At 55.8% G+C, this 20,484-nt stretch overlaps 2 protein-coding genes across 2 annotated transcripts in view; both read right to left on the bottom strand.

Annotated features, from left to right (window-relative positions):
* Positions 1–6,716: 6,716 nt before the first annotated feature.
* Positions 6,717–10,812, bottom strand: EPHX3 (epoxide hydrolase 3). Its single transcript, XM_006218314.4, has 7 exons — positions 9,948–10,812; positions 9,687–9,772; positions 9,093–9,250; positions 8,866–8,994; positions 7,724–7,827; positions 7,509–7,645; positions 6,717–7,399 (listed from the first exon to the last, which is right to left on the bottom strand). Exons 1-7 carry the CDS (start codon positions 10,188–10,190, stop codon positions 7,174–7,176), a joined length of 1,083 nt encoding a protein of 360 aa, XP_006218376.1. The 5' UTR covers positions 10,191–10,812; the 3' UTR covers positions 6,717–7,173.
* A 2,826-nt stretch (positions 10,813–13,638) lies between these two features.
* Positions 13,639–20,484, bottom strand: part of BRD4 (bromodomain containing 4) — an 81,666-nt gene continuing 74,820 nt past the window's right edge. The window contains exons 14-20 of the mRNA XM_072947488.1: positions 19,635–20,231; positions 16,791–16,903; positions 16,522–16,684; positions 16,258–16,388; positions 15,910–16,115; positions 15,584–15,827; positions 13,639–15,235 (exon numbers count right to left, since the gene is read on the bottom strand). Coding sequence (XP_072803589.1) covers positions 15,167–15,235; positions 15,584–15,827; positions 15,910–16,115; positions 16,258–16,388; positions 16,522–16,684; positions 16,791–16,903; positions 19,635–20,231 — 1,523 coding nt within the window. The 3' untranslated portion in view covers positions 13,639–15,166. The remainder of the gene's footprint in view (positions 15,236–15,583; positions 15,828–15,909; positions 16,116–16,257; positions 16,389–16,521; positions 16,685–16,790; positions 16,904–19,634; positions 20,232–20,484) is intronic.

The raw sequence follows: 20,484 nt of genomic DNA, 5'->3' as shown, positions 1-20,484 counted from the left end.
ACTCCCAATTTAGGAGTGCAGCTCCCATCTAGGAGGGGAGTAAATGGTGCCCACCTTACAGGTCAGCCCCCATGGAGGTGGGTATCTGCCCATCTTATGGTGAATTGCCAGGTGCTTTCCAGAGTGAGATTTGAACCCAAGTCTTGAGTGACTCCAGGCCATGTGGAGTGAGAGTAGTGGGGACAGGGTGGGGATTGGGCAGAGAACAGGAGGAAAGTTGCATAAGAAGGGGCATAGCCTGACTCACTGTGAGTGTGCTGAGTCACCAGGCCCATGGGGCAGGCATAGTGTGAGTCCCCACCGCCGCCACCATGGCCATCACCCCAGGAGGAAGGCCAAAGCCCCCTCCCCTGCTTTCAGAGCCCTCATTCACCTGGCTTGGACCCTCTCCAGTTCCTCCCGCCTCCCTCATCATCAGGTGGAGTCAGGCTCCATCCTCACCCAGCAGGCTTTGACCTCTCACAGCCTTTGCTCAGGTTCTTCTTTCTACCCAGGACACCCGGCTAGTTAGGAGGACCCTTTTGCTTCCTTCTCAGGCAGGAACTCACAGCAGATTTGTTCTCTTTAAAAAATGCATTTCCTGAGGGGAAGGGGAGTAAAACTCAGTGGCAGAGCCTGTGCTTAGCATGCGCAGGGACCTGGATTCAATCCCCAGTACTTCCACTAAAAAAAAAAAGTTAAAAAAACAAAAGCATTTCCTAGTAGAATGTATTTTTTTTTTTTTTTTTTACTTTTGGGGTGTCTGTATCCAGCTCTTTCTCCCCTCTATACTGGAGGTTCCTCAGGGGTCAGGCATTGCCCAGCATGAGTCAGGCACTGAGGGGGCAGCATAGTGGGGCTTGGTGACTCAGGAAGTGGCTGAATGAGTTGGGATGCTGAGCCCAGAGGAGCCACCACAGGGGACCCAGACCACTCTCTTCAGTACCATTCTAGAGGTCTGGGGGTCCAGAAAAGGATCTGGAGGTCCAGGAGCAAAGGTAGAGGCTTTAGTAGTGGGGCTAGCTCCTCCCCTGACCCATCTAAGAAAGAACTTTCTGCTGGAATAGCTGCTCTAAGAGGTGCTGAACTCCCCATCACAAGGAGCAACCAAGAACCTGTACACACATTTTGCTTGGCAGGAAGTCCAAAGCCTGCAACTCTGCTGATCCAATGACCTGTGGCAGACAGAAACGGAGAGAGAGCAGTAATGGTGAAAACACAGGCTGAGTACAGCATGGGGGGAGTGGGGACAAAAGGAAATTACGTATACAAAGCCCCTACTGTGTTCCAGTCCCTTTCTGAAGCCCCCAAAACTCCAAGGGCACCCACTTAGCAAGGCAGAAGTTGAGGGTCCCCTCTCCAGGTTTCTGCTCTGCCTTCCAGCCCTGGTGGCAGGAATAGCCCAAGGTGTCTGGATCCTTGGAGGACAGGACATTCAGAGCAATCATTCCCACGGCTTTGCAGCAGGCAGCCGCCCAGTTCCCAATGTGGTGGGGGTAGGGGTGGGCTTGAGCCGTCTCCCCTGCCCCTGCCTGCCTGCCGCCTTGGCCAGGGACTGCATTTCTCCTCAATGAGCTCAGTCCCCAGGGATGCGGGACCTGGGGCCAGGCCAAGACACAGCTGCTGGGCCCAGGCCCGCTGACCAGGAACCTGAGAACGTGCCCTCAGCTTGTCCCCTTGGGACCACAGTCCCGTTCTCTATACACAGAAGCTGGGGCCAGGCCCTCGTGCCCCAGCAGTGGGCCATGGGAGCCCAACAAGAACTGGCAGGAGGGCTGCTGGGTCTGGGGCCTGGGCAAGAGTGGGAAGGCTGGACCCCAGGGGCTGTGGGCTGCAGACCCAGCCGGCTGTCCTGTCTGCTACCTCTCTGGAGCTCTCTCACACTCAAATCCTCCATGGCTCCCCATTATCCAGAGTGACATCCTCCTCACATCGCCAGTTTTCCTTCCCTGTCTCCCAGCCTTCCCAGTCTTTGCATAGGCTGTGCCCACTGCCAGGAATGCCTTTCTCATACTCAGAAGACTCCTTTCACCTGGCAGCTCATTCTGACCCGCCAGCTCCCCTCACTTCGTTCAGTCATTCGACAAACATATACTGAGTAACTACTTGGTGTAAGACCCTATTATAGGTAGAGGTGACAAAGACAGCCATTTCCTGCTCTGATAGGGGAGACAGATAAGAAACAAGAAGACAAACAAATAAAAACCAGCAAGTGAGACAGAGATGGAGAGATTTCAGTGTAGGGGGTCAAGACAGGCCTCGCTGACAAGCGAACATTAGAATTAAGACCTGGAGGAAGAGAACAAGCTATCAAGGCAAACAGTCTGGAAGCACGTTCCAGGGAGAGGGAACAGAAAGTGCAAAGGCCCAGAGGAGGAAAGAGTGGGTGGATAAGAGGAACAGCAAAGAGGCCAGGGTGCTGGGTGCAGAGTGAGCAAGGGGTGGGAAGTGAAGGAAACTGATGGGGCCAAGTTCCAAGGGGCCAGAGGGTCTGGGATTGTATCAAAAGCACAGTAGACACCGCTGGAGGGTTTCAACACAGGGGAGATGATCTGATCAAGGCTGGAAAAGATAACACCGAAAGGTCTGTCATTTCTTCTCCCAGGGAAACTTCCGAGGTTTTCCATGGTCTCCTCTGGCTCTCATGGTCCCTTCCATCTCAGCTCCTACCCCACTTTGTGATCCTACATGTCTCCTACATCATTCTGAGCTCTACGCACCTCTGTCTTGCTTGCTGCTGGATCCCCAATATCTAACATAGTGCCTGACATCCAGTAGGTAAAATACTTGTCAGTTGAATGAATGAATGTGCCCAACACAGCTCAGGGGAAGAGCAAGACCCAGAAGCTGGAACCTGAAGCTGCCCAGAGCCAGCCTTTGAGATGTCCCTTTCTGAACACAGACATGTCTGGCTTCCATTAGATCAGGGCTTGATCAGAGGAAGGGATCGGGGCTGCTGGGGCTTCCTGGAGGAGGAGTGGGTGTGAGGACTGAATGTGGAAGAAAGGGGAGTGAAAAGAAGGGAACTCATGTCAAATCAAGTACCTACTGGCTCTACAGCTCTAGGCAGAAGAGGGGAGGCCATACCCCATCCTTTTGGCCGGGGTGGGGTGTTCCCTGCTGTAAGACCCTCCATTGGGCAGAACATCCAATGGATGTCTTGGCCTCATAAGACCTGGGCCCAGACCACTCCAACCTTCCTTGCCCATGGCCTCACCCAGGAACCCATCTCCACCTGCTCACCTCTGAACTTTGGCACTCTGATGTCCTTTAACTGCCTCCTTGCCTCCCTGGCTCCTGAAACTTGCCTTCCTTCTTCCCCACAGGTGTGATACTTGTCTCTCCCCACTCCCCTGGCCACCTCCTGCTTCGGAGAAGGGGAGCACCTCCCTGGGCTTTTCATTACTTCCTCCCTTGGCCACAGGTCGAGGTCTCTTCCGTGATAAAGTGAAATCTGCAGCAAGTGCTCATCTCACACACACACCCCTTCCCCAAGCTCCTCTTCCCCACCTCTCACCCCCCCGCCACTGGCTCTGTTCTTCCCTGCTTCACTGTTCCGCGCCCTGAGAGGCTGACCTCTACAGGCTGTATCAATGGACATCCTTGTCCTCTGGCTTCCAGGTGGGTTTGGCCAATAGGAGGCACTGGTAGAAGGTGAAGTGGGGATGAGGGGAGCGAACAGGATATTAATCCTCCTGTATCTTTCCCTGTAGGGTCACCACTTTGACTCACTGTGTCTCTTGACCAAAGGCCCTGTTCACACAAACCTCTCTCTGGGCTCTGCTAACATCCTTCCTTCCCTTTTCCCAGTCAGGGGGACCCAGAGATAGTAATGGCTCTCCAGGAGTGCTTATCGATCCCTGATGTTTTCCCCAAGCCCTGCCCACTGTATATGATCCCTGTAGCAGCCCTGCCTCAAATTGCCCCATTTGAATGTGCCAGTTGTTCCCTCCAGGCTCCCGACTGGAGTCCCTAGTCTTCCCTCCCATCCCTGCTTAACTGCACTCAGAGTATGCAAGCCTGCTGTCCTCAGCCCCCACTCTCAGGTTTCCTCCCTCACGATCTACATGGCTCAGTCCTCTCACACCTGTCTGCCCCGCCCCCCAGGTCTCTCTCCTCTGCCTGTCCCTTAGATGTTGAGGGGGTCTCCAGGGCTCAGTCTCCAGTCTTGTTCTCCTCTCTGTTCTCGGGAGACTTCACTCTCTCTCCCAGCTTCACTGACCTTGTGTCCCACCACACACTGATGCTTGCTGGGACCATTCATCTTTAACCCCTTAGAGGCTTCTATGTTCCTGCCTCAGGGATCCAGCCACAACAGATTGAACATACTCTAAACCTGTTTCTGGCCTTCCCTGTGTATCTGCTCCTCCCCCAAGTGCCTGGACTTGGACCTCATCCTCTACTGCCTGGACCATGTCCATCCGCCTTCCAGGCCTCCCCAACCTCACACTTCCCCCCTAGTCCTGCCCCCTCACCAACCCCCAAGTAGTATTCCAGACACACAGATATGTCCCGGACCTTCCCCTGGGGCCCCCATCACATTGGGGACCAAGCTCCTGGCCTGGTGTTCGAAGCTCTTTGCAATTCCACTTCTTCCTCTTCCAAACTTTCCTCCCGGTCTCACAGAAATGCTAAATCACTCGTGAATGAGAGGCTTCCGTGGATTGGGGCACATTCTTGTCAGGTTGAGCTCTAAGGCCACCTCCTCCAAGCAGTCTCCTCTCTTCCCCCAATTTCCTTATTCCACTGAGGCCTGACCACATAGGGCTGGGAGTATCGACCCGGCTTCTTCTCTCCCGTCCCTCCTCTGGTGCGGGGCCCCGGCTTAGAACTGGTAGCAGGGACAAGTAAATGAGTGCGTGTGTGAATGAATGAATGAATGAATCAATGAATGAATGAATGAATGAATGAATGTAGAGGGAGTAAACGATGGAAGGCGGTCTGGAGGCGGGAGCTCAGAGCCCCAAGAGGGAGAGGCTGAGCCTGGCAGGGGCCTCAGCCGGAGCTGTCCGAGTCCAAACCCTCAGGGTGCCGGCTCCCTTGCGAAGTGATGCGCTCTCGGAGCCCGTCGGCCGGAAGAAAGACGCGCCCTGATTGGTTCAGGTTGAGAGGACGGGCTTCAGCCGAGCTACGAGTCGCTATTGGCTTAATTGCCAGGACTCCCCCCAATCAAATCGATCGCTTCCCTTCCTCCCCACCCCACCGCACTGCATTTCTCCCGCCTGCAGCCGCGGAGGCGGAACACAGCGCCTTCTCGTTACCTTAGCAACCGTCAGCGGACCCTGTCGCCCCGGTAACTCTCCGAGGCCTCCCGTCAGCCTTCGCCTGGGCCCCTCTGGTCACCCAGACAACCACTACCCGTTCCGGTTAACCATCAGCCCTTTCCCCGTCACCTTGGCAACGGTCACCAGACCCATCGCCCCCCGGACACACCATCCTCGTCCTGCACGCAAGCTTCGCCCCAGACTGAGGTCTCGGGTTCCCTCCTCCTCTTGCCCATCTTCCCGGCCTTAGAGAGGGTACTGCTCCCACTTTGGCAGGGGGTGAGAATGGGTCGGGCCCGAGGGACCGTCTAGCTCTGATGCCGTACGCAGCACTGGGCCTGTATCCTAGTTCTCAGTCTTGCGTAGGACTGTTCAGCCGCCACAGGGAACTTCTCAAAATGCAAACCATGTCCCTCCCCTGCTGAAAACCCTCCCCTGGCTCCCCTTGAGAATCAAATCCAAACTTTTCGAAGCCCCTGGCGGTCTGGCTGTGGCCTCTTCTTCTGTGCTACACCTCGTTTGCTCTATCCTAGCAGCCACTTTTCTCCATGTTGATACTCCAGTAGCCCAATCTTAGTCCAGCCTCTGACCTTCCTATTTACTGCCTCCCACTCGTGAAAATTCTGTCCCCCAGCCAGAGAAGCCTTTCCTGGGCCCCATCACACAGCTCTCTATGCCTATTCTCTGTTAACTCCAGAATAGGGGCTGTGTCCTGGTTCACACTCTATCCCCAGCTCCTGACACATATAATGAGTGAAAGGATTTTATGTCGGGGACAAGGGAGGGCAGAGGCGGGGGACCAGTAGGCAGGCTTTGGCCAGACAGGCCCATCTCAGAGATAAGAGAATGTGTTTCTGAGGTCCGCTGGGTCCCCAGACTGATTCATCATGAGGCTGCAAGTCAGTGTTCCCAAAGGCCAGGCAAAGGCTGGGAGATAGAAGTTAATGCTGTGACCGGTCTGGGCTAGGTTCATCCTCTACTTGTACGGCTGTCATTTAGAGGCTGGAAGGAGGAGTCCCCAGAAAGAATGAGCAGAAACTGTGGTTAATTTAGAGTAGAGGATTCTAGAAACTAGAGAGACAGGCCTCAGACCCCAGATGGCCATTCAGGGAGCAGGTCCCTTCCTGTGTGGAGTCCAGAATCTCACATATCCTAACAGGGCCGAGAGCTGTTTTCCCATGGTTCTGAGACAGGGGTCCCAGGGAGCTTTCCCAGGCTGTGGCGAGAGAACTTGACCTTACAAGGCCTGGAGTCATAATCGAGAGGGAGATCATGGGAGCTGCCCAGGGCCTGGCTGGAGAGGAGTCTGGACATCCACCTACCTGCCTATGACGGTCCTCCCTTGGTGAGGTGCTCCGGCAGGGACGCCCCCTCTTCTTAGACTAGGAATACCCTCACCAGCACTGTCCTATAGAACCTTCTATGCTGATGTGGCAATCAAGCCCTTGAAATATGGCTAGTGTGACAGAGGTATTGATTTTTCCATTGTATTTCATTTTAACTCATTTGCATTTAAATTGAAGTAGCCAGATGTGGCTACAAGCATCGTATTGGACAGAGCAGCATTTAGCTGAAGACTCAGACTGGAGGTGGAAGCCAGGGACAGAAAAGTCAGAGTTTCTGGTTTGTGCAGCTCTGGGGACTGACTTTGGCCAGAAGAGTGGGGCCTCGTGGAGGGGAAGAGAAGAGGTAGGACACTCAGCATCTGTCTCCACAGAGAGGCGTACCTGGTTTCAGGCTCAAAGAACTTGCTCACCCGTGCATGCACTCACGCACATGTATGAGCATCTGGGGGTGGGGTGTCTGAGAGCACCCACAGAAGCACTTGTGTTCAATTTAGGAGTTCCACACCTGTGTGACATCAGGGGTCCACCCTTGTATCTACGTTCTGTAAACTCCCAGGTGCATGTAGGCCAGTTAGCAAGGGCCACTAGTCCAGCAGGTCTTGCAAGAAGGCCCACATATACTGGTGCATTTCCTTTGGGTTGCTCTGTGGGATCCAGTGCCCCACACCTGGCAGGATGTGGGTCTCCAGCCGGCCGGGCACAAAACGGCTGCTGATGGCCTCCACCAGCCCCAATTCAAAATATGGGTCCTTCTCCCCCCACAGCAGCAGTGTGGGCATGGCCAGCTCCTGGGGCTCCAAGGGAAAGTTCCTGTGACCAAGACAGATAGACAGACAGGCAGAAGGATGGCTGGCTCCCCGCTCCACCCTACCCTAGGCCCCACAACCCTCCAGAGCTTCTGCCTGGGGTCTGGTCTCACCTGAAGATGTTTCGGTAGTAGTTGAGGGGCCCAGTGAGGCAACCGGGCTGTGAGAAGTCATAGAGGAAGGCCTCGAGCTCATTGGGGGTCAAGTGTGGGATGCCCCTCTTGCGGTGGGTGAGGGTGGTCTTCAGGATCTGGGGACACAGCAGGACTCTGGCTTCAGTCACAACCCACAACCCTCCACCCATCCCCGGGCCTGCACCCTACTGCACCTGGAAATCAGACATGGACAACAACTTCTCGGGCAGCCAAGGAAGCTGGAACAGGAACACATAGTTGGAACGGAAGAACTGGCCGATGTGGCGCAGAGAGTAGTCTAGGGGGAGGGGAAGGCAGGCATCAGGCCTGGGCCTGGGTGGCCCCATAACTCGGCGCTCTACACACACCCAGGCCAGGAACCCAGAGATGCCAACACTCATGAATGCCACTGCCGCCTGCCTGAGCCTGTGAGGACAGGCACCAGCTTCCTTCTCTGCCAAGTGGTCACTGTGCCCATAGAATGGGGGTGCTTCCCCTCACAGCTCCCGGGAGCCCCACAGCCACTGGAGTGCTTCCCCTGCCCAGGCTGTGATGCATTTCCCCCACTTCACTCAGCAAACATTTATTGAGCACCTATGGTGTACCAGTTCCTGTTCTAGACCCTGGAGACACAGCAGTGAATGGAAGAGACAAAACTCTTTTGCCCTCAGGGAGCTGGAGACCAAGACACACAAGAAACAACATAAAGAAAGCTTATTGGGGGGAGGGTAATAGCTCAGGAGTAGAGTGCATGATTAGCATGCATGAGGTCCTGGGTTCAATCCCCAGTGCTTCCATTAATAAATAAGTAAGTAAGTAAATAAATAAGTAAAAATAAACCTAATTCCACTCCCCCCCCAAAAGAAACAAGAAGAGAGAGGGCATACAACTATGATTATAATGCTGGGAATTAAAAGCAGGTGATGACATCTCAGGCTATCGTAGTTGCTTTTAGTTATCTCTGTCTTCCCTGCCAGAAGAAAGACATTTAACCTCTCTTGCCTCCACTTCCTGACTGGGCCATGGGGATAACACTTTCACGAGCCCAGGAGGCTTGTGTAGGTTACTGTGACAAGCAGGCTCCTTGTCAGAGCAACTGTAACCTGTAAGTGCTCAAAAAAGTGTGGGTTACTCCTAGGTGTATTGTCATGGACAGTAGATTGGGTAGGAGAATCATGTGGGAAGGGACCCAGGTTCACCACTGTGCCTCCAGTCCATGTAGTGTTGACTGGCGGACAGAGAAATGCCGTCAGACACGCGCGCGCGCACGCACACACACATACACACACATCTCTTCATAAAGGTACATCCCAGCATCCCAGACTCCCCAACACACCTTGGTACACTGACATGGGGGCAGCGCTGACCACCACCATCCGCTCCACCAGGGATGGGTAGTAGATGGAGAAGTTCCAGGCTAGGAGTGCACCCCAGTCATGGGACACGAGGATGCACTTGGGGTAACCTAGGGGAGGGGTCAGAAGAATCAGTATAAGTGAGATGCTAGGTAGAAGTGAGGCAGGGATGAGGGAGGCCAGTGCTGGGATTGGGGAACATCCCCACCCAGGCCCAGAATGACATCCTGAATATCTGTCATCAGCAGGTCAATGGTGTAACAGTCCACATCCTTCGGTGCATCAGAGGAGCCGTATCCCCGCAGGTCCACAGCTACAACATGGAAGCGGCTCTGGAACTCCCAGAGCTGGTAGCGCCAGGAGAACCTGCCAGGCGGGCCAGGGAGGGAAGTTGAGTCAGGGTCCCCAGGCTGCACCTCTGCCCTATGCCTAGCAGAGACCCTGGGTGACCTCACCTTTCTGCCTTGGATTTCCCAGAAGGGAGGATGGGGAGCCCCAATCTGAGGGTGAGGCCATGTGTGCCCTGGATCCAGGGCAGCCTCAACATGGATACTTTTTGTCCCAACCTTTCAGACCCTCTGGTCCTCATTTGTCTTCGCAGAACCCCTGTTAGCGAGTGCCCTATATGGGCCCTATACACTTTGCATCCCTAGTCTACCCAGCCTTGTCCTCTTCTCCTGGGTGCTCTGGTGATCTGAGCTCCACCTCCCCCGAGCCTTCTGCGTCCAGACCCCTTGGCCTCAGACGTATCAGTTCTCGGGTATGTAACAGTCCACATCCCTTGTGTAACATTCTGACATACCAGTTCTCCGGGAAGCCATGTAGAAACAGCATGAGGGGCCCATTGCCACATCCAGCAGAGACATAGTGCAGGCGCAGACCCGAGCTCTGGGGGAGGGCACAGTCTGAGTCCTGGGAAACCCTTCTTCCCTAGGCCTGAACACCTTCCCTTTCCCCCTGCCCAGATTTGGATTCAACCATTTGCCACCCGGGGCTGGCTCCACACGGCCCCCCTCCCAGGTTCCTCGACCTTTGAAACCCGATGGCACCCCCGCGCGCTCACCTTGAGGGTCAAGAAGCAGTGCTCGCCCAGCGTGGGGTCGCTCAAGCAGGCGGGTGGGGTGCGCCGGGGACGCCCGCAGCAGCCGCGTCGGGGCCTGCATAGCACGTGCGTGAGCGCGATGCAGCCATAGACGGCTGCGGCCACCAGAGCCGCGGAGAACACGAGGCTCCACATGAAAGCGCGAAGCAGTTTCAGAGTGAGGCGCGACGGCGCCAGCAGCGCTGTCACCACCAGCTCGGGCATGTCGACGCGTTCCGGAACGGCCGCGCTGCCGTCTGGAGTACGGGCGGGGGGCGCGGGCAGCTGCTGCGAGGCGGGATCCGGGCCGGGGAGCCCACCGCCTTTGATCTGGGGCCCTTCGGTGCTGGCGAGGCTTGCGGAACGCGTCGAGACAAGAGGCGGGGCCTCAGACCGAAACTGCCACTGTGAACGACTCACTAGGTAAACACCTGGGCTGGACCGCGACCGGGAGCAAGGCTGGAGGTGCGGGGGTGGAGCCTGCGAGGACTAGGCTCCAGTGGCTGGGGAGGAGCCTAGAGGAGAGGGAATGCGAGGGGCTAGGACAATGCGCAGGACCTAGAAGGGGTTGGACGGGGATTAAGAAGTGGTGGGATCTGGTAGGACCCCCGTATTGGGGTGGGGGGTTCCAAAGTCTGGAGGGAGATCTGGTCCTGCGCAAACGGAGAGAGGGGCCGCCCTGGGTGAAATGGGCGGAACCTGGAGCACAGGGGCGGGGCAAATCAGCGTAGGTGCGGCCTACCAGCTGGAAAGGTGGATCCAACTTGGCCCAGGAACATTTTTAAGGGATAGGGGCGTGGCTTAGGCGGTGGGATGAGGGTGGAGCCTAGGAGAGGCGGGGCCAAACGTTGGGCGGAGAAGACCCGAGCCTGGGCGTGGATGGCTCGGGTGCAAGAGCTGGGCCAATGAAATGGGGGTCAGCCTGGATACGGGCCAATGAGACGGAGGGGCGGGGTCGGAACCTAATATGGCGGGTCAGGCGGGTCCGGAAGCGGAAGGAGGGGGCGAGGCAGTGCCATGGCTGGGGATAGGGGGAGGCATAGGCTGTCGCCGCGACCCAAGGAGGCCCAGGAAACCACTGCTGCCTCAACCATCCCCACTCCGTGAGCTCCCCGTCCTGGAGCGTGCGACCCTCCCCTCCGTCTGGCTCCGAGAGATCTAGCAGCACCTTCATCAAGCCCTGATTCCAACGGTAGTCCAGCCGCCTCCACCCGGTGCTGGCCTCCAGTTGGTCCAGCGGACTCGTCGACCTGCCCCCGCACAGATTTGATTGGACAGCGGCGGTCATTGACTTGCCGGCGACAGGTCCCGCTCAGAAGCCAATCCACCGTTGTTGAGGCCGGGGCTCCGCCGGTGGCGACCAATGAAGGCAGGAAGACTGACTGCTAGAGGGCAGGCTCGGCTCCGGCGACGGAGAACAGGGCTGGTTGAGTCACCCTTGGGGCTCTGGGCGAAAGAGGAAGCGGAGCTGGGGCGGGCGAGAAGTTCGGTAGGGTAACTTCTTCCTCCTGTTTTGCAACCTCCCCCCAAGATCCAGAACATTTCAAGGTCACTTATCATTTAACCCTTGTAACAATTCTGTTAGGTGTAGGTACTATTATCACCTCCATGTATTACAGACCACCTGAAAAATTCGTGAATTAAGTCATTTGCCCAAAGTCTAACAGCTGGCTTAACAGCAATCCATGACTTGAGAAAAAGTAGCAGTCTTGGGCTCCACCTTTCTTTTCGCCTGGAGGAAGTTATTAGATTTTAGCTTTCTTCTGATGGTTACCTAGTTATCTCTAAATGTGCTTATGTGGCTATTTCTTGATTATGAATTCGGGGCATTATCCATTGACTTACCTCCTCACCACCATTGCACAAGTCATTTCCATGTTTAGTTTTCCTATTGGTTTCCTCTAACTTGAAACACTCATTTTTGTCACCTTCCTTTTTCCCTTACACCTAACCTTATTTGTATTGTCGAGGCTGCTAAAATAAACGTTACACTCTTTCTGGGACCATAATTAAATCCATGGGTTCCTATTTATAAGGGAATAGTGGTTTATGCGGTTCTGCCTTAGTAAATGGTGTATCTCAGAACCAAACACGTCTCTGATTACACTGCCTATATTGTACAAACGTTTGTTCTCCCTGTACTTATCACCTACCTTTTCTTGCATGATTAGCCGGTATCACAGCTTTGGTTTCATTTATATTTTCCATCAAGTCAATTTTCCAAGCATTTGATCCAAGCAGTATCACTCGAGTCTTCTAATCTGGCTGCATGGCTGGTGGGTGTTTATGGACCTCCCTTCTTTCTCAGCCACAGAACACTCCCCCCATCCACCCAGCTCTGCCCTTAAACAAAAAGACAGCAGTAGTCACAGGAAGGTAATTTTATATTCAGTACAAATGTTTATTTTTGCAATGAGAACTGCACAAAAAAAACCTTTAGTATATAAGTGAAAAGTCTACGAATTCCCTTCTACAAATGTCTAAAGTGTTTAATACAAGTCTCAGGTTCACTGACATAATTATTGGCCAAGCGATCCGTGCATACAGTACAGTAGGGGCTTGTACACACCTCTTACTCTTGTATAGAACTAAGATTTCTAGTACTGTGGGAGGGATTGGGAAATGGCCAGAGAAATTAAATAGTAGATCCAAGTTCTAATTACAACCCAGTTAAACACCCATTAGGGAGGTGTGGAGAGGGCCATGGCAGAGTTAAAAACCTTAGAAGGAAGGTGCAGACAAAACCATTTCTCCAGCTAAACAGTCAGACTTGGCCTGGGGTAGTTTCTGAACAAAACAACAGAAAAAAATGAGGGAGTGGGATGAGATGGAAGGAACCCCAAGGGACCAAAATATTAAGTCACACTTGAACCAGCACAGTGGTATATGAGGAAGTGCTTGTTGGGGGAAAAGGGGAGAAGTGCCTGTAGCAGGGGCAAGACGTCTCTGGCTGAATGCCTGAACTACACCATTGCTAGGAGGTTTAGCAGATCCCAAACACAAGACAATACAGGGCCTTTCCGGTTGAAAAGGTGGGGTATAGGTTAATAAAGAGTGCTGGAAATGTTTCACTTTGTGTCTTTGCATACATATAAATTATATACTTTCATCTTACATCCTGGGGGCCGCTCTTGGGTACTGCCATCACCCTGTGGCTGGGGTGTGTATACAGATGGGCATACAGGCAGGGCAGCAGGATATCCACCTGGTGGACTTTCTCGGGCAGGAATGTGTGTGTGTGTGTGTTCTTGGGGGCGGGTGAGGATCCTATTTAGGGGGTTGTACACTTATCTAAGAATACCTGGTTAACCCTGAGCTTAAATGAAAGGAGGAATTCGGTAGACAGGCAAGGTGGGGGAAGTGACTCAAGTCCTCTGGTAAGTGGGGTACTAGATGGAGGAAGGGCAAAGGGGAAGAATACTGTCTCGAGTTTGGCCAGGTTCTGCTGGAGCATGCTATCAACCTAGGCCAGGGTCCACAGGAAGAACGGGTACCTGGGCTCCCTGTCATAGCTTCAGCTTGTGGGGGCAGTTCCTGCCTAGGGACAGCAGTCAGGCCAGACAGGCCAGGTGGTCCCCGGTGGTAGTTCTTGTACAAAGGTGGTCTGGAGGGCCCCCTGGGCCTAGCCTAGGCAACAGGTGGTTCACAAAGAAATGTCAGGGAGACACCAGCATTAAAAAAGAGAGATGTGTTTATTCCATGATCAGTACAGACCAAATGCATATTCACTGTATGAAAGTCAAACCAGTCAGTGACTCCAGAGTTTGGCCAACACTGAGGCACCAGCGTCGTGGTGTAGAGTGGGTTCTCATGGCACACGTAAACTCACCAAGGGCTCCAATTACAAAATTTTTTAAAAAGTGGGGGAAGGGGCAGCCGGCTGATAAGGGCCAGGCGTCAGGCAGGGAGCCTCTGCCTCAGTCTGTGGCCTGTGGCCCCTGGCCCCCTGTGCCTGCCTCATGCCCTGGCCCTTCCTTTCCTGGTTAAAAAAACAAAACAAAACAAAAAAACCCTCAAACAGATTTGACGTTAAAAAACAAAGAAGCCGACGAATAGGGGCAGAAAAAGGGGAAAGAAAATGCAGCTTTCTGACTTTATAATTAAAAATAGACTAATAAAGTTTGAAATTGAGTAAAATATAGGCAGTTTTTTTTGTGTGTTTTGTAGGTTTTTGTTTCGTTGTTTTTTGTGGGTTTTTTTTTTTTTTGAGCTTTTTTTTACACCAGTTTGGTGGAGTCACCAACAAACTTCAAACAAAGATATGCCAACTATGTTTCACTACACAGTACAGCCACGGTCACACACTACCCACAGCGCGGTGGCAGCCGCCGCTCAATGAGGAGACGATCACACCATTTCGGAGATAAGCAGTGCCATTGTGTCTGGAGGAGAAGAGAGAATTAAAAATAAAATAGAATCCAACAAAAAATATATATATAGAAAAAAACCCAGAAACACAGGTGGGAAGGAACTGACTTTGGTTGGTGGCCTCACTCGCCTGGCGAGGCCGGCCCACATACGCGCGTGTGACAGTCACCTCACTCCAGATTGCCATGGACACACACACACCTCCACGGCACTATTCCCTTTTGCACAAGCGAACACTTACAGAGAGCGGCTCTCGATTAAAGGCTTGTGGGGGGAGGGGAGGGGTGGGGTGGGGTCTGTTCAAGGCAAAGTCAGTGCCAGCAAGGGGGTGGGCCAGCTCCCTCGCCACCTCCAGCTCTTGCAGGCTTGCCCTGGTCTCCTGGGTGTGGGCAGCAGCAGCTGGGGGTGTGGGGAAGGACTCCTGGCAGGCAGGACGTCATGAATGTCACGTCCTCAGGGACAGAAAATCAGTCATGGTGGCGGCAGCAACGATGTCCTGTGTATACTGTGTAGACATTTGGCGGAGAGAAGGGCCTCTGCCCAACACGCGGAGACTCGGGGCTTGGGTCTGGCCGGCACTTGCTCGTGGTGAGGCGTGCTCTGAGCCGACGTCCTGTGGGGGGGTGATGGGTGGCGGGACGTCTGGCTGGCTGTAAGGCAGATAGGCTCTGCGATCCTCAGCTGCCCATCAGGCCTGCCCCAGGCGTAGCATGCAGGAGGGCCAGGCCCGGAGACACCCCCTTGCCGCTGCTACTGCCTCCACTGCTGCCCCTAACACTATGGAGAGTCAACGTTTTGCCAGAAAATCAAAGTCAGAAGTCACCTAGGTGCTCTCAGAAAAGATTTTCTTCAAATATTGACAATAGATCACTCTGGAAATTCATGTCAATGGTAGCTGCCATCTGGAGAAGAGAGGAGGGAGAGAGGGAGTGAAACTCGGTGCCTTGCCCTTGTGGTGGCTCCCAGCCCCCCACCCCTGACCTGCAGCATTGGCTATTCTCTCAGGGCCCACACCCTGGAACCTCCCAGCACCCAGCCTGAGCACCTGAGGCCAGCATAGTGCTGACAAGGAGGCCTGTCCCGAGCACCCACTCGATGGCTCTCTGCTTGCACACCCCAACTCAGAGAGTGAGTGCACCCTGCCTCTCTGGGTTCTGGGCCCCCTTTCTCAGCAACTCCAAGGGTGGATGGTTCCCTGCCCTGCGAGGTCCACCAGATCCCACCCCGCCACCCCCCTGGACCCCACTCACCGCTTCCCGGCGCCTTCGCTCCTGTTCCTGCTTTCGGGCCAACTCCCTCTGCTGGTCCAGCATGGACTGGGGCTGGGAGCTCCGGGCCTGGGGCGCGGCGGCGGCGGCGGCAGCCACGGCAGCTGCCTGCTGCTGCTGCTGCTGCTGTTCCTGGCGCTGCTGCTGCTGCTGCTGCTCCTGGCGCCGGCGCGCTTCCTCGTGGGCTCGCCGGGCCTGCTCCAGCGCATCCTCATCCTCTCGGCTCCTGAGCAGGGCGGGACTCCTTGTCAGCATGGGCACCAGTGCAAGGTCTGGGAGCCCTGCACCCACCCAGAGACCGCACCCACCTCATGCGCTCCTGCCGTAGCCGCTCCTTCTCCTTCTCTGCGTGCTCAGCCTGCGCTTTCAGGGCCTTCTCGCGCTCCTCCTTCTCCCGGGCCGCCCGGCGGAACTGCTCGAAGCTGTCACTTGATGACTTGGCTGTGGAGGATGGGGTGGTGGGATGCTTCTGCACCAGGCTAGCCCAGGATCCCATATTCTTGATTTTTAGGTCCTGCGAGGCAGAGAGACCACGGGGCAGGTGAGGGACCCAGCTGTGTCTGGACTCCTCCAGAGAGGCCTGAAGTCTGAGGACACTCACCAATGCATCTCCCTGGAATCAGGGTGAGGGGCACTCATGGGTCCACTGTTCCTACCTTTTTGGGTGCAACTGGTGTCTTCGGCTCCTGTTTCTGTTTGTCCTTGTCGGGGGCCCCTGGTGGGGGTGCGTTCTGCTCAGGGGGCCGAATCACAGGCCTCCCGACATCCACGGGCTTCATCTCAGGCCCTGGAACACAAACAGCCCATGGGCCTGTGCCCACCCCACCTCAGTGGGGCATGGTTGACCGGCCCACAGAAAGCTCACATCCAGCACAGGCCTGGGGGCCTCCACCTCGGCTGGGTGCGGAGAGGGCACTCACGCTGGGGCAGGTGGACGGGGGCCTTGATGTTCTCCGGATGCTTGGGGGGCTCCGGCCGCAGCGAGGGGCTGAAGGGCTCACTGCGGATGATGGGTGAGTGGATCTTCTCCTCTTTCACCACCACCAGGGGCTGGGGCTGGACCACAGAGGCCGCACGCAGCTCCTGGGATGGCACAGGCATGGCAGCCGGTGAGGCGTGAGGCGGACAGGCGCCCCTGGCCCTGGCCTGTGCCTGTCCCTGGGGGCCATGGCCCAGCCCTGCCCTTTACCTGCTTCTTAGGCTGGACGTTTTGCTGGGGTGGTGACTGGTGGGTCAGGCTCTGGAACTGTGGCATCTGAGGGGAATGTATCATAAGCGGGGAGGGCGCTTCACGGAGGTGACCTAGGAGAGGAGATAAGAAGCTTACCAGCAGGTTCGGTACGAAGGCTGCCGGCCCTGGGCCCCTCTAGGCACACCCAACCCAAGGGAAACCCCACAACGGCTGAGCCCCTGGCATGCGGGGTGCTGTGCTCAGTGTGCAGCGGGGCTCTGAAGCCATGAGCTCAGTCCTGCTGTTTGATACCATGTGTGTCAGAAAAAAAGTTCCCACTAGGAAACTTGGAGAAGTGTGGATCCTGATATTTTTGGTCCCACGTGGAGTCTGAGCTTGAGTACGTTTTAAAAGCTCTCCAGACGGTTCTCTGGTATGGCTTGGGTTAAATACCAGGGATGTCAAAAACCCCACAGAGCAGGCAGCCTAGGCCCCCTGCCGTACCCATGTGGCTCGACTTGCCTGCCTAGACAACTGCTGTGGGCCAAGGGCCGGGTCCCCAGGAACCTCCCCAACACAACTCAGCCTTCGAGGCCCAGTCAGAGGAGGGGCGAAGCCTGGAACTGGCCTGCACCACAGTGGGAACGGCAGAACAGGTCTTGGACTCGTGGTTCTTGCAGAAAGTGGGCCAGCCCACTCAACCCTTATCCAACCAAAGGCTGGGAGACCCGGGTAAGCCACAGGGTCCAAACATCCAGCACAGGCTAAGAACCCAGAAAGCCCCGCTACTGGCCCCTAGAAAAGGCCTGTCAAAGCACTTCAGCCTGATACTTTAGCTTCACTGGTGAGGAAACAGTCCTAGATCACAGTAGGCCAGCACCTCAGGACCAAGAAAGCTGGCAGAGCTGAGTCTTGTCTTTGACGACTTCACCCACCCCAGTTACAGTATGTGGACACCTCCTTGCTTGAATCCCTGGTATGTCCTGGCCAGCTCCAGTGTGGGACAAGCCATACCTGTCCACTTAACATAGCCGCCTCTCTGCAGTGCCTTTGGTCCCGGCCCTGCCTTGTGCCTCATGCTGAACAACCTAAGCTGGGTGCTGCATGCCAGCCCTTCCACCAACCTCCTTCAGGACTACCTCCAGCTGCTGTCTGCCAGCACAGACACCCTTGGGCCCTCCGCAGGTTCCCTAGCCAGAAGTGCCCATTTTCATGGGCCCAGAACAGATCTCAATGCCCCAGCTATGGTGGACCTCCCAGCCCCTTCAGAGCTGGAACTCGCTACTAACCCCAGAAGTCAGAACAGCTGCTTGCAGAGGGCATGGCCATGAGCACCAGCCTGTCCCTGTGCCTTGGCTCCCGGCCTGTGTGACTGGTTTTGCTGGCCTTGGTGCTGGGCTTCTTCCCAGGTCTGGCCCGGCCAGTGATCCACAAATACATGACTACAACGGCCTCTTGTCTGGGATGGCTCCCCTGGGTGCATCTGCTGAGGATTACCTGGATGATGGCAGGCTCTCAGGCCCACGACTTACAGGAATCTCCTGCCCACTGGTGGCTTCATCCACTAGAACCTAGACAGGAGCCCAGTGGCTCAGGGGTGGTGCCTGCAAGTTGGCTAGATGCCCAGGGATGCCTGCCAAGCCTCTCTGGACGCCAACAACTTGGCCTTTGGCCCAAATTCCCCAGCTGGGCTCCAGCCCACATCATCCCCTGTGACCCATTTCAGGCCACAGGAGCTCAGGGGGAGATGGGCCCAGAGACTCAAAGCACAGGTAACCAGAGGGAACCTGTCCTGCCCCAAGTGCTGACTCTTCCAAAGGCACCTCATCACCTGCCCATCACTGGTCCCCACAGGGAAACCCAGCGTTGCTCAAGGGTGGAAAACAGGCACAGCTGCATGGCTGCTGGGACCACCACTGGTCTTTCCCAAGGAGGTCAGCCAACTGTTCTTGGCTCAGGGTGTGCAGCGATCCACTTGGCACCTGGCAGCTTTTGCGGGGTTTAGGAGCAGTCACAGCCTAAAGTTAAAAGCCTTGTTTAATTTGCAGGCACCACCCACTGCGCCCCCCAAGCCAGGCTGCACGGTCTACGTGCCAAGTCCAGAAATCTCAACCCTGACCCTCACACGTCACCACATCATGAAGCATCTGCTAGAACACTGCCCCACCATGGTTGCCAGAATGTTTTGGTCAGACACCTGGAAAACAAGTGCCTAGGGAAGGTGAGAGGGCATGGCTTGCACAATACCACTGACAGGAAAAGGGCAGCTTAGATCAGGCTGGAGACTGGGAGCAGGAGACAGGGACGGCTCATGGGTGAGCCCTGGGCTACTTTTAAGTCTTGACCCAATTCTCTCTGACATGGCCCCAGCTCCACCAGGAGGGCCTCCCAACACCAAAAGCAGAACATCTGTTTTCTGCAGGTTTCCAAACAGACCTGCCCCTGGCTATGCCTGGAACTCACCCCCCACTGTTCATTAAACTAGCTCCTGCTTGTCCTCTGGTCACCTCCTCCAAGAAGCCTGTCCCAACCCCCAGAGGTGAAGCAGGTGCCACCTCTGAGCTCATGGCTTCCCAACCTAGCAGGAATCACGATGAGCTTATGACCTGACTATGAGTTCCAGAAAGGGGTCAACAGGGGCCTGATTCCGTCATCTCAGCTTATAAGCAAGATGAACAACTGATAAATTCATGAAGTATCATCACTCTCTTTCAGCTGTTCCTCTTGAACCCCAGGGCCTTTGAGGCTCAGCTCTGAGCCCACTTCAGCCTGCAGCACAAACTGACCCATCTGGCTTCTCAAGAACGAAACTCTGGACCTAGCGCCAGCCTCCCCAAGGGCCCAGGGGCGGGGGGCACTTACCAGTTGAGTAAGGGTCTGACTTGTGGTGCCGGGGTGAAGGGTGGTGCTGGATGACTTGCTGAGGCTTGGCGGGCTGTGGTGGGGGTGGCTGCTGGCCCGTGGGCGGGTGGGAGGGCTGCTGGCTGGGGGGTGGTGGGGGTTGCTGGATATGGGCCGGGAACTGCATGGGCTGCATGTGCACGGGCCGTGTTGGGGGCTGGTGCTGTGGCTGGGGGGGCGGCTGTGGCTGTGGGGGCGGTGGAGGTGGCTGCTGCTGCTGCTGCTGTAGCTGCTGCTGCACCGAGGGGTGGGGTGGGGGTGGAAGGGGGGGTGGGGGCTGGGACTGCACCTTCACGGAAGGGAGTAGTGGTGTAGGGGGCTGCACCTTCTGCAGTTGCTGCAAATAGAGCTGCATCTGCATGGAGGTGAGGGGTGGGGCAGGCGGATCTTCATCCTCCTGCAGCAGCACTTGGGGGGGCTGAGCCATGGGGGGCTGCGGGAGCAGGGGCGGCTGGGCCAGGGCGGGCGACACGGCCGGGGGCCGGGCGGCCTTGGGGGGCAGGGCAGCAGCTCGGTTACTGGGCCGTGATGGCTGCTGAGGCAGCGCGTTGTGCAAAGCTGGAAGGACACAACAGCGCGGCAGTGAGGCTCACGTGCCCTGCGGCCCCCAGCCCAACCTTTCCACTCCACCCTGACCTCCTGCTTGTCTCTCTCCAACTGGTAATCTTTCCCCACCTTCCTTGGCTTCCCACAAACTCAAGAACAAGGACAGTTTCCAGGGAGAGCTATGGGATCCGGCCCCTAGCCAGCATCTTCCTGCCCTGCGCTCCATGAGCCCAACCTTCCTCCTTTCCAAGTGCTTCCCACTTTC

The sequence above is a fragment of the Vicugna pacos genome, chromosome 22, assembly GCF_048564905.1.
Source record: "Vicugna pacos chromosome 22, VicPac4, whole genome shotgun sequence".
NCBI classification, from domain to species: domain Eukaryota; kingdom Metazoa; phylum Chordata; class Mammalia; order Artiodactyla; family Camelidae; genus Vicugna; species Vicugna pacos.
The sequence above is the reverse complement of the archived record's forward strand: the minus strand, read 5'-3'. Positions and strand labels throughout refer to the sequence as shown.